A 12,571-nucleotide genomic window follows, 5' to 3' on the forward strand; every position below is an offset into this window, starting at 1 on the left:
ACAGTACTAAGAAGGAACAGTGGTGATGGTGGTGGGGCTGAGGAAACCCTTGATTCAAAACTCCAACAATCTGAAATTAGTGTTTTGCTAGTTGGTCTTACCTTGGACAACAAATGTCAGTGGATGCCCTTCAGTTTCGATATAGCAATGTGCCACAGCAAAGGGAGGTCAGGTAGTGAGGAAAAGGCAGGTGAGTGAAGAACAGGAGATGTGTTCTGTTACACCCTTATTACTCAACTGCAAGCAGAGTGAGTCATCCAAAGATAGCTTCTATAGACACTGGGTAAAACAGCTAATGCTGCTGAAGACAGTTGCTGGTTGGCTTGCTGTAACACTATGACGCTGATGTCATCCTCCCTGTAATGCCTCTCCATGGTGACATCACAATGCAGTCACATGTCTAAATGGATGGCATCACAAAGTGTGAGCACATGATTGGCTTATCATGCCTGTTAACAATCATCAGCGTACAAAGTGTGTCAAAGGTTTTTGTGGATGCTCGAGTGTCCTGTGGTATTAGCAGCAATTAGACTGTGCCAGCCAATTCAGCAGCTGATGCACAGCTTTACAGAGGACATGCTAGATGTGAAGACGTCCTTTCCCTCTCACCAAAACCTCCACACATTATCACTAATTTTCCAACACAGGATTGTTCTTGGCTCGGTAGGAGCCTGAGCTCAAGTATCCCAGTGCGTCAGAGGCCCAAGAGAGTCTCCTAACAATACCTCTCTAGAATTTGCAGGATGTTGTACAGAGAACCATTACAGTCTCAGTCTCAATTTGAGGCACAGCTTATGCCCAGAATGTGCCGTGGATGTCAGGGCTTAGTCCTTCAACACAGGATTCCATAATAAAGGAAAGAGTGCCTCTCTGCATGTTCAAAAGGAACACATACAGAGGGGCACAGGGACCAAGGCTGCTTAAGCTCCCAGTTCTCTTCTCCTGCCACCCTCAGAATTTTTTAATGAAGTTGTTGCCTCACCTCTGCCACATCGTGATGTGTTTATTCTCAGCCCGTTTACAAGGACCCAACCCTTTCCTTATTTACAGAAAACTGGCTGTCCTTTCAAGAAATGGTCATCAATCAGGGGTAAATAAAGATGAAGCAGGAGGGCTGAGGGAAGGGCATCCTTGGGCTGCTCCCATGCCCCCAGATCCCTAGCAAGGACTTCTGCTAAAGTTTACCCCAGGCCCTACATTTAGCCTTTCCCCCCTGGTGCTTGGCTCAGGGTTGGGCTGCTGTGGCATTCTTCCATTTAAATTTCCTATGATGTCTCAGAGTGAGAGTACATCAGAGAGCATTGTGGGAACCTTAAACAGAAAAATAGACCCAGAAGCACCGCAGCCTACCCCTGTAGTAGAGAAATTACTAGAGTGCTTAGTACACATTCAGACTTGGGACCAGCTCCATTGTAAAATATATATAAGGATCCATGCCTCGGTTAGGTGTTTTTGCATTGTTGCAATGCTGTAAGGAAGTGCTGGATGCAGATTGTTCTGTCAATGGATGCAGATGTAATTTGCGATTTCATGGTACTTTGTGAGGTGGGGAACACTGAAATAATTATGCAGTTTCAAAAGGATCTATTTTACTGGATCTGACACAAGTGTCCCTGTGTGCCTAGCACTCCACTCTATCCCTCCTCTGACACCCCACTTTATTTCTCACCCTCCACATGACTTTTTCTCCCCACAATCTCTCACATTTCTCCGTTTCTTCAATCTCTCTAGGTTGCTCTGCTATCTATTCAGATACAATCCCACTTGCCTCCCCCTGTAGCTCTGTGGTGGATTGACTCACTATACCCAGTGCCCACAAAGCACTTCTAATTCTGCTTCTGTCACCAGTCCAGGCACTTCTTCCTATCTCTCTGATTTACATCCCTGGTCTTGTCCAGAGCAGCTGCGGCAGGAGTTGGCAGTACTAGAACACCATGCAGTAAATCATATGCAGAAACCTAGATTTGTCAAACCTTGTTCAATGTCTTTCTGTCCTTCACCACCCCTTCTCCCGTGCCAGAACTTATATAAGCTTCATACCTTCCATCTAGCCCACTTTGATGAGATGCTACCCAATTTTAGGACACGTCCTCTAGCTTTGACACTGCACAGGGCATTGAGAAGTTTTCAAATTCTCTGAAGTTTGTTGGTGGATATTCAGGTAAACTGCCTAGCTGCTGAGTTTGTTAAATTGGCACACACTGTTAAAGGCTACTCAGGGTCATTTGTCAAGTAATTCAAATAAGCCTTGTAGATCCCAAGCTTCTTGCAAAACCTCTGGTTCACTGCAAAGAAATTAATGACAGATTTTGGTACATAGCAGCTCTACATTTTGTAGTCAGTACAGTTGGGTCTTTACTGCTTCACTAAACTAGAGCTACTGTATCACTTCAACCAAACTACTAGCAGATCATTTGACAGCTTGTTATGCAATACATGCTTAGATTAGGAATTTTGGAGCGGGAGAACAGAAACATACATCCCAGTCCTATGCAGATTGGGCTCATAGTCATGCCAAACTTGCATAGAACCAAGCTGTAAAATTCAGCCGTAAGGCATAATAGTATGAGCATTAAGAAGTATTAAATATAGCAAGGTGCAAACCCACATAATTTTTTTGCTAAATGTAAAGAGACAACCACTCCTTATCACTGCTACCACTACTACAGGGTCTGTGAATGTTCTTTCTCTTTGCCAAGAGTAAGAATGATACACTCTTTTATTCTGAATATAATAATCTGGGATATTTACCACTCCCTCATCTTGACACAAGAGTTTAGAATGCCTATTTAGTACTTAAACATGCACAGAAAGAGCAAGAAAAGTTTGTTCCTTGTAAACACTGTACATCTGAGCTACCCAGGTTGCATGAATGAAAGGACAGCTATCTAATCAGAAAATGCACAGCTTGGTTTTCTTTTTCTATTAGGAGAGAGAAAGGGACACCTGACTCGCTTAGGCTGTCAACGATTGATGTTGTGACTTCCCAGCTGGCAGTTTAGGAGAGCAGCCAAAGGACTGTTGTGCAACAGCGAAAGTGTTTGTGTAATCTTTCACCAACAGTGCTTGGAATTTGCTCTCGCACCTCGATTCGTATGCTGGATCTACTCCAGCAGGCTAGCAGTTCAAGCTGGCCCCCCAAATGCCATACAGCTGCTGGGACATCTCAGCAGGTCACCCAGGTCCTTTTTGCCCTGGCCTGCGGCAGAAGGACATTATGATCGCTTTGTTAGGGTTCCCTCCTGTTGGTGTGAATGAATATAAAGTCAAAGCATCAGAAGAGACCAGGGGCCATTGAACATCATTCCCCCTACAGTAAGACAGCAATCTCTGCCCATCCACATCAAGAGGGCCAATTTATGCATTCCGTATCACAGCAGGAAACAAGCTAAGTTGCAGAAGGGCATTTACAGGGCAAAAAAACTGAAACAACACAATCCTAGCTGCTACTGTTGCTGGTATAACTATACTGACAGAGGGTAAATATGCTGTGTGGAGAAAGAGAGATGACTAACTTAGGTGCTACAGGTTGCTGGGTTTTTTCTTTTTCTTTCTGATATTGCGGTTTCTATTGTCTATGGAACTCCTTTCACTTAAGAGATATTTGTCCCCCTTCCCCATTTTCTTTGATATGGGTCTTAGAAAACTTTATTCCCAGCCTACCTTTGATTAGAAAATTTGGGGTGGTTTTTTAAATCAGTTATTATATTGTGACTTGATTGTGTTAACTGGCTGTTATGGTTTTCTTTTAATGCTGCTGTATTATCTTTGGGATTTTTAAAGCATTTTTCATTTGCATATGATTGTAATGATGAGGTTTACTTGTCATTATTATATTTTCATTTGTAATTCCCTGACATGGGAGCTTTTGACATGGTTTTGAAAAAGCATATAAGATATGTAAATAAAAGAAATATTGTATTTTAAACCAGTGCTTTACATGGTTATCAAGACACTTTGCAGATTCTGATGGAGGGAATAAAAAATTATATTTGCAAACTACCAAGAGCTGTTTTCAATGCCTTTTTGAGACATGAAAGCAAATGTAGGGTAACTTATGCACATAATAAATGAACCATGGAATAAGCCAAGGAACAGGACAAGCAAAACATTTTTTGAATAAAGTAGTTCTAGGAAGAAACAAGCTAAGCTCATGAACTGAACTGGTGCCTTTTGACAAGAAGAACAGAAATGATGCTCATTTTATGTAAAGTAGCCTACAGAGATCCATGCAGACTGTTATTACAAATAACTGTACTAGTCCTTTCTTCCCAAATGAACAGACTCTATTTCCTACCAGGTACAGCCCTCTCTAAGCAGCCAATAATCTGCAATTGCACTTTTCCTAATCATCCTTTCAACCAGAGAGGGAGTGAGCAGGATCTCCTTTAGTTGTGGCAGACTTAATGCATACAACTTAATGCTGCCCCCAGGTGGATAAAGGATAGCTGTGTCATTGATTTTCTTAAATAAGAGATAACATACCTGTCTTTTAATAAGGGGAGAAAGGATGAGAATGGAAACAGCATGACAGTGGTATGACACTTGTTCTACACAACTTCACCAAGGCAATTTTTTTTTTAACAGATCCGGACTTGAACTTGATACACTCTTGTCTTATTTGGCATCATATTTCTGGGAACGCTTTGAGGCTGAAGAGCAGGCTGTAAATATGTGTGCCATATATAGATATTACAATAAAGAGGGTTCAAATTGCTTTTTGAGAGTTCAAAGAGAAAATTATTCACGTTGCTGTTTCTCCCATTCCTCAGCTGTCAGTGAAAAGGCCTCACCTGATAAAATTCCCCTTTCTATACCCTCCACCCACAGATTCCCCAGACTGTCAGCAAGCCCCATTCAATTCAATAGGACTTACTTCTCAATTGCTACCCCCCCCCCGATACTCTGGGTAGAAGCAAGTTGATAAACAAATATTATTAATTTTCAATTATTTCATTTAATACCAGCTAAGGTAGGATGATGTCATTATAAACCGTGATGTCAGTATTCACTAAGGCCACATGGAAGCAAGAGCTGGTCAACAATTTAAATTACCTGAGCTTCCTATTCTCACTATAATACATATTTTATATATATATATAATGGTAATGGTGTTATCGGGCTCACAACAGCGAGGTCATGAAGTTTATTGTAAGGCCTCGAACGCGCTCACGATAAACGCCACTGCCACCTTTCCGGCGACACACAGAGCTTTCCCTTCCCCAAGCGCTTCCCAAAACACGTGGTGCGGGAACAACATGGCGACCGGCAGCGTCCTCCACAACAGCCTACAACTCCCGAGATGCTTTGCGTGGCCAATGGCAGCGGCGCAAAGGGGTGAGGCTGGCTGCCCTCGCGGGCGGTTAGTGTGAGCGAGTTAAAGGTTGGGTGTCTCGCAGCGCCGGCCGTTGGGAGGGTGGAGCGACAGCCCCTCCCCCCCCCCAGCCCCGCTGCACCCCTCTTATCCAGCTCCTATTGAGACGAAGTGCGCAGGGAGGAAAAAAAAAAAAGACCGGCCAGGTGAGGAAAAAAAACAGGAGGCAGAGAAAGAAAGGGAGAAAAGATGTCGCGAGGCCGAACGGCAACGAAGGGGGAGGGGCGGCAAAGCTCGGTTCCTTAAAGGGGCAGGTCCGCATTTAAAGGGGAGTGTGCCACGGAGAGGTTTCCACTGTTTTTTGTCTGCCGACATAACAGTTCCTGGTTCTGAGTGGCGGGTGGGTGGAGGAGGCACGTGGGGAGAGCGCTTTTTAATTACAGGCGCGGGGGGTTGGCCCGAAGGAATCCCCTCCCCCAGCCTACGTAACGTGGGCAATAAAGCGGAGGCCTTAAAGCACTCTGCTAATGGTCAGGAGAGCCATCTGACTCTTTGGGGCAGGTCGAGGAAGTGATGCAGGGTTAATCTCTCCAAAGGCTGGGCTCGGATATTTTGGTCCCCTATCCTTAAACTTTCGACACAAGAACACGAGCGGAATTCAAACACTTTAGCGGCTGCTTTGGGAAATTGTCCCCATTGCAGTCGTAGAGAATTGCGTGAAACAAGACAGCCTTAAATCCTCTGGAAAAACAACAACACTGAATTGTGTTCTAAATTGCGTGCGCTCTGTTTTCTATGTAGTCAGTGTTTAATTTGAAAGGTTAAAAATTAAAACTTTTTTGCCATGCGGTCCTTGGTGTGGGTTATTGCCAGTGTGGCCCTTGGACATGTATAATAACCTTGGCCACTTTTATTTTCATGTACAGATCAGGAACTGAAGCTCAGAGATTTTCATGGCATAAGGTAAAGGTAAAGGTACCCCTGCCCGTACGGGCCAGTCTTGACAGACTCTGGGGTTGTGCGCCCATCTCACTTAAGAGGCCAGGGGCCAGCGCTGTCCGGAGACACTTCCGAGTCACGTGGCCAGCGTGACAAAGCTGCATCTGGCGAGCCAGAGCTGCACACGGAAACGCCGTTTACCTTCCCGCTGGTAAGCGGTCCCTATTTATCTACTTGCACCCGGAGGTGCTTTCGAACTGCTAGGTTGGCAGGCGCTGGGACCGAGCAGCGGGAGCGCACCCGCCGCAGGGATTCGAACCGCCGACCTTTCAATCGGCAAGTCCTAGGCGCTGAGGCTTTAACCCACAGCGCCACCTGCGTCCTTTTCATGGCATACAGGCTACTTAAACTTTTCACAGCTCATTTGCTCTCCTGATCCTAGGCCAAGCATGACTTCAGGCATCCATGCTTGTTTAAAATTATTTGTCTCTCATCTTTGTCTTCTCAGCTGACCTCCTGGGTAATTGACAGAAATTAATGACAAGGGTTGATGGTGGGAAATGATCACTAACCAGTTTTAAATGCCACTGTTGTGGCTGGTCCAACTGCTGCTGTTCAAAGTTTCCATGGTGACCATCAAGGAAAATACTGCCCACCCCCCATACACACAATGTGTACACTGAAGCAGTCCGGGCCAGGTAGCACCAGATGTTTTGGACCCAGGCAAGTGAGGCATCTCCTGGGCATCTGTACAATCCGCAACTGCTGACTCTTCCTGCTAGCGGAAGATCCCTGGGGAGCAGGGGTGGGGGGGAAATGATGATGGGAAGGTGTCTGTTTTCCAGGCTGCAGTCTAGGGATTGGGAACATGTAACCCTCCAGATGTTGAACTGCATCCCCAGTTATACATGACCATTGGCTATGCTGACTTGGGCTTCTAGGAAGGCCACTGACTCACTTTCCTTGGCTCCAGAGGTTGCTATGTAATGGACTTTCATGAGTTCAACACCAAGTAGGGACCTAACCCATGTGTGTGTTTTGGGCAGGGGGGAGGGGGGAGTCAGCCTCCTAGGAAGAACATAATGTCATGGTAAAGATCATCCCATTCATCCTGAGAAGGAGCAGCTGTTCCATCGTGAGTTGTATTTTCTAACGCTAACCCTAACCCTCTCCATTCCTTTTCCCTCTTGTATCATGTCTATTAGATTGTGAGGGTAGGACAAAGGACTGCCGTTTTTAAAATACTGGTACAGTACTTAGCGAATTTTAATAATATTAATAATATTATTAATAATAAAATTACTGTCCTCAAAGGCTGCATTCTTTTAGTCAGGGCTGTTCAAACATTCACTTTCAATCATAAACCAAAATGACTTCCTGTGCCTGTGAGCATCACTGAACGACCCCTGCTTTTTAAAGGTGGCAAGTCCATTTGAGGTGATTTTTACTCTCTCATTTCCAACTAAGGGGGTATATGTAAGAAACACCCCAGTAATTCCTGGAGTTTGTAAGGTAAGTGCTAGTTTGCTCAGCTAGTTCTCCATTTGAAAGTGAAGCGGTAAAGTTTCTATGCAGATTTTACTGCCTCAGGCACAAATGGAGAGGTGCCACAGCTCAGTGGTAGAGCACATGCTTTACATGCTTATTCTCTCAGCTTCAGTCATTAAGCATCTCCTGTTTAGTGATGGAAAAACTCTGTGGCCAGTATCAAGCTAGATGGACCAATAGTATGATTCAGTATAGAAGAGCCTCTATAAATGAGGCTGGGTCTGTGACAGTTACAATAATGATGTTCTCTCTTTCTCTGTGTGTTTTTCTAGCAGGTGAACTCTGGTGCAATGGTGGGAGCTCAGCAGCTAGAAATGCAGGCAGCGGCAGTGCCAGCGGTGGCCCCAGCAGGCGGAGGCCCCAGTGGCAGCAGTGGCGACCACCAGTATGAGTGCCTGGAATGTGGCAAGGTATTCAAATGGTCATCACGGCTCATCCACCACCAGAGGACTCACACAGGCGAACGCCCTTACAAGTGCTCAGAGTGCCCCAAGGCCTTCAAGGGGTCCTCAGCCTTACTGTACCACCAGCGCGGACACACGGGGGAGCGACCTTACAAGTGTGACAAGTGCGGCAAGGCATTCAAACGGTCGTCCTTGCTTCAGATCCACCAGAGTGTGCATACCGGCCTGCGTGCCTTCAAGTGCGCTCAGTGTGGTCTGGCTTTTAAGTGGTCCTCACATTACCAGTACCATTTGCGTCAGCACACTGGCGAACGCCCCTATCCTTGCCCAGCGTGTGACAAGGCCTTCAAGAACTCTTCCAGCCTGCGGCGGCACCGCCATACACATACAGGCGAGCGCCCCTATGTCTGCCTCATCTGCAGCAAGGCCTTCACACAGTCCACCAACCTGCGGCAGCATCAGCGGGTGCATACTGGCGAGAGGCCCTACCGATGCCAAGACTGTGGTAAGGCCTTCACCCACTCTTCCAACCTGGCGCTGCACTGCCGATCGGCACACGCTGCCCGCCCCGCCCACACCTGTGTTATCTGTGGCAAGGCCTTTGCATCGGACACCTATCTGCAGCGGCACTTGGAGTCTCATGGGGACATTGCACCTCCAGCACAACTCTTCTTGGAGGAGCCAACCACCACTGTGGAGATGCTGTTTCGGTGTAGTGTCTGCCATCTCACCTTCCCCTTGCAGGAGCAGCTGCTGAGCCACCAGGAAACACACTTGGCCCCAGCAGAGCCACTGCCTCTGCCGCCGCCACCGCCGCCACTACCAGTGCAGGAGGAGGTGGCGGCTGTAGCATCCCCCACACCCTCCCTAGCTTGCTCTGTGTGCAGTAAGACTTTCAAGAGTGCCGCGGGTTTAGCACGGCACCAACAGAGCCAGCACTCATCCGATCGCACCTACACCTGCATGGTGTGTGAACGCTCCTTCCCGGCGCTGGCCAGCCTGTTGGGCCATCAGCGTTCGCATCCTCCGGCTGAACAACGGTTGGAGGAAGCAGAGGTGACATGCCCAGCACAGGCAGAGCCAGTGCCCGCAGCCACAGTGACGCCACCCCCACCCCCTGAGCGCCCCTATGTGTGCGGAGAGTGTGGGAAGTCATTCAAGGGCTCCTCTGGGCTGCGTTACCACCTCCGTGACCACACGGGCGAGCGCCCCTACGCTTGTGGCGAGTGTGGCAAAGCCTTCAAGCGCTCCTCGCTGCTGCGTATCCACCAGCGGGTGCACACAGGCCTGCGTGCCTTCACTTGCTCCACCTGCGGGATGGCATTCAAATGGGCTTCCCATTATCAGTACCATTTGCGGCAGCACACCGGCGAACGCCCCTATGCTTGCCAAGATTGCGGCAAAGCCTTCAAGAACACCTCGTGCCTCCGGCGGCACCAGCAGTTGCACACCGGTGAGCGGCCCTTTGCCTGCCAGACCTGTGGAAAGTCCTTCACGCAAACATCCAACCTCCGGCAACATCAGCGGGTACACACTGGCGAGAGGCCCTATTGTTGCCGGGACTGTGGCAAGGCCTTCACCCACTCCTCCAACCTGGCGCTGCACAGACGTACCCATTCGAGGGAGCGCCCCTTCCAGTGCCCGGTTTGCTCCAAGGCCTTTGTCATGGCCTCTTACTTGCAGCGCCACTTCCGCACCCACAACAGTGCTGAGGCGCCCAGCCGCCCAGCCACCACCTCACCTGCCACCACTCAAGAGGTGCAAATTATGCCTAACTTGCAGGCCACTCTGAATGTGGAGTTAAGTGGCAGCCCAGCCCCTCCTGTTTCGTCAAACACTCAGACTTTCCTGCTTGTGCAAACATCACAGGGCTTGCAACTCATCCCCAGCATACAGCAGCCGCCGCAGCCACCCCCACCCCAAAATTTACCCCCCAAACTTATCCTGCTGCCCAGTCCCCAGGTGCCCACTACATCCACTGCTCCCACCAGCATTACCCTGTTGCCAGCTGCTCCTACCACCCCAGGCAAATCTGCCCTGGTCCGTCAAGGTAAGGCCAAGAAACCTGCGCCGTTGGCTCCCCCACCACCATCGGTGTCTGGCAACCAGAATATCATTTTGATGCCCAGTGCCACCGGGACCAACGTGCAGCCCCTCTCTAATGTGCAGATCCAGAGGACGCCAGGGCTACAGACTAGTGGACAGAATGTTATTGTTCTCCAGAGCTTGCCAGAACAGCAACTGGGCACGGTGCAGATCCAAACTGTGCCAGCTGCTCCACCAACAGGCACCATTCAGATTCAAACCCTGCCCCAGCCCCTCCAGAGCTTTCCCACTGCCCAGCCAGGTGGCACTTTGCAAATTCAGACCGTACCTGCTTCACAGCAACCTGGCACAATCCAGATCCAGGCCTTCCCACATCCTCCACAGACTGGCATGGTGCAGATTCAAAGCCTGCCCCTTCCCCAGAATACCGTCCAGATCCAAAGTTTGCCCACCTCCCAATCAGGAGGCACCGTGCAGATCCAGAGCCTGTCTAGTTGTCCACAGACTGGCACGGTGCAGTTTCAAACTCTTCCACCTTCCCAGAAGATGAACACTGTACAATTCCAAGCTGTGCCATCCTCTGAGCAGGTAGGGACCCTACAGCTCCAAACTCTCCAGCCTTCCCAGCAAGTGGGCCCCATTCAGATCCAGACCTTGCCATCCCTGCAGCAAAGCAGCCCTCTGCAGATCCACAACTTGTCCCCCTCCAATCAGCCTTTGACCAGCGTCGAAATCCAGAGCCTCTCGCCTTCCCAACAGCTGGATGGCACCATTCAGATCCAGGAGCTGGTTTCTTCTCAGGAAGGGCAACAGCTTCAACCTTCAGAGGAGATGACCAGCGTTCAGCTTCAGACTTTGAGCCCACCACAGGAGATGAATGAGGTGGGGACTTCTCTGTCCAGCTCCCATGAGCTCTCTGAGGTGGACCTCCAACAGGGACCTGGTGTGAAGGAGGAAAGCCAGGACCTAATTGTGGTGCAGAACTCTCCGGGGGAGGAGCTTCTGGGGCCAGGCGGGGAGGTGGAGAGCCTGGAAGGGGTGCAAGACATGCACTTTGAAACTTTACAGACTGATGAGGGACTTCAGAACGTGTTGGTGCTGAGAAGTGCAGGAGGAGAGCAGACCCGGTTGTGCGTGCAGGAGGTGGACAACATCCAAACAGTGCAAGAGCTGCCTGGCCTCCAGCTGCAAGGCCCTGAGGGTAGTGCTGGGACTGGGCAGAACCTCCTGATCATCCGTAGTGCCCAGGGGGAACAGACCCTCCAAGTGCTGGAGAGTGTGCCAACACTGCAGGTGAGCAGCTCAGACAGCACCCAACCTACTGGGGACAGCAACAGCGCCTCCCAAATGGTGCAACTTCTGCCGAGCCCAGTAACTTCGCAAGGCCTGCCCTCCATTCAGATTGTGCAAACGGTACCCAACATGCAGCTTGTCCATACTTTCTGAGAACAACTGTCCCCATCCTTGCATTGGAGTACTAACTGAGACTCAGTTGTGCTCTCACTAGTGGCTGCTATAATTAACTGTGTTGCTGGACGGGATCGACCTGGGCAACTTCAAGACTCCTGGAGATGGCTATGCTTAGGTTCCTCAGGACAGTGTCATGAAATGACAGCAGAGAGCTTAGCTCACGCCCATGCCTGCAGGTCCAAAGCATACCCTTGATTCCCTCACTTCCTGCTCACATGGGGATTGCTGTTGCTGCTCGTGTCCTTGCAGTTACAATGACTCCACCACCATGTCCTTCCCCCAAACACTTTTGTCTTGTTTTGCATGTGAGAAAGGGATAGCCAGTCCAGTCCTTGATACAATCCCTAAACTACCCATTTCCCCATCCTGTCTGAAATACGTTGTTCCAACAAGAACCAAATGTATGTGCAGTCTGATGGTTGGAAGACTGTGCAGCCAGAATTCCTGGTTTTTTTCTCCACACTGGACAGAAAATATAGTTAGCAGATATCAACTGGACTGTTGGCTTCTCTCCATTTCCCTGCTGTGTTGCAATTTTGGAGCTAAGTGCTGTGGAGCAGTGTGAGCTCTTTTTATGTATTAGAAAATGGGGAAAGTTTGAGTTTTGGGGTCTTCCTTTGATACTGGGTGCTGCAGGAGGCTGTTTTATGAGCTGTCATAAACAGCATCTTTTTCCGGTTAAGCCCCTCTTATCTATTCTCCATTCCAGCCCCTCACCATGTGCAGAACCACATTTCTTCCCAAGTGTACCCCAGTTCCTGGTGCTAACAGACAAGAGGGTCATAGACTCTTGGTCTAGAAGAAAAATAAAAGACTGCTTCAAAGCATTTTTACTCCTTTCTGTGTATTG

General features: G+C 48.8%; 2 protein-coding genes across 5 annotated transcripts in view; one reads left to right on the top strand and one right to left on the bottom strand.

The window, feature by feature from the left end:
• LOC310829567 (uncharacterized protein) overlaps window positions 1-12,571 on the bottom strand; it is a 57,666-nt gene that overhangs the window by 42,917 nt on the left and 2,178 nt on the right. The window contains exon 2 of the mRNA XM_083708201.1: window positions 2,041-2,285. The gene's annotated coding sequence lies outside the window, so the exon portion shown is untranslated. The remainder of the gene's footprint in view (window positions 1-2,040; window positions 2,286-12,571) is intronic.
• ZNF628 (zinc finger protein 628) lies at window positions 5,117-12,548 on the top strand. Of its 4 annotated transcripts, none has more exons than XM_083708132.1 (3): window positions 5,117-5,520; window positions 7,307-7,388; window positions 8,074-12,548. In XM_083708132.1, the coding sequence occupies exons 2-3, from the start codon at window positions 7,341-7,343 to the stop codon at window positions 11,695-11,697; spliced, it is 3,672 nt and encodes a 1,223-aa protein (XP_083564258.1). In that variant the 5' UTR covers window positions 5,117-5,520; window positions 7,307-7,340; the 3' UTR covers window positions 11,698-12,548. The 4 variants fall into 4 exon arrangements, with proteins under 4 accessions (XP_083564258.1, XP_083564259.1, XP_083564260.1 ...); XM_083708133.1 differs by having other exon boundaries at window positions 8,077-12,548; XM_083708134.1 differs by lacking the exon at window positions 7,307-7,388.

The sequence above is a fragment of the Podarcis gaigeae genome (genome assembly GCF_964106915.1).
Source record: "Podarcis gaigeae genome assembly, chromosome: 13".
Classification (NCBI taxonomy): domain Eukaryota; kingdom Metazoa; phylum Chordata; class Lepidosauria; order Squamata; family Lacertidae; genus Podarcis; species Podarcis gaigeae.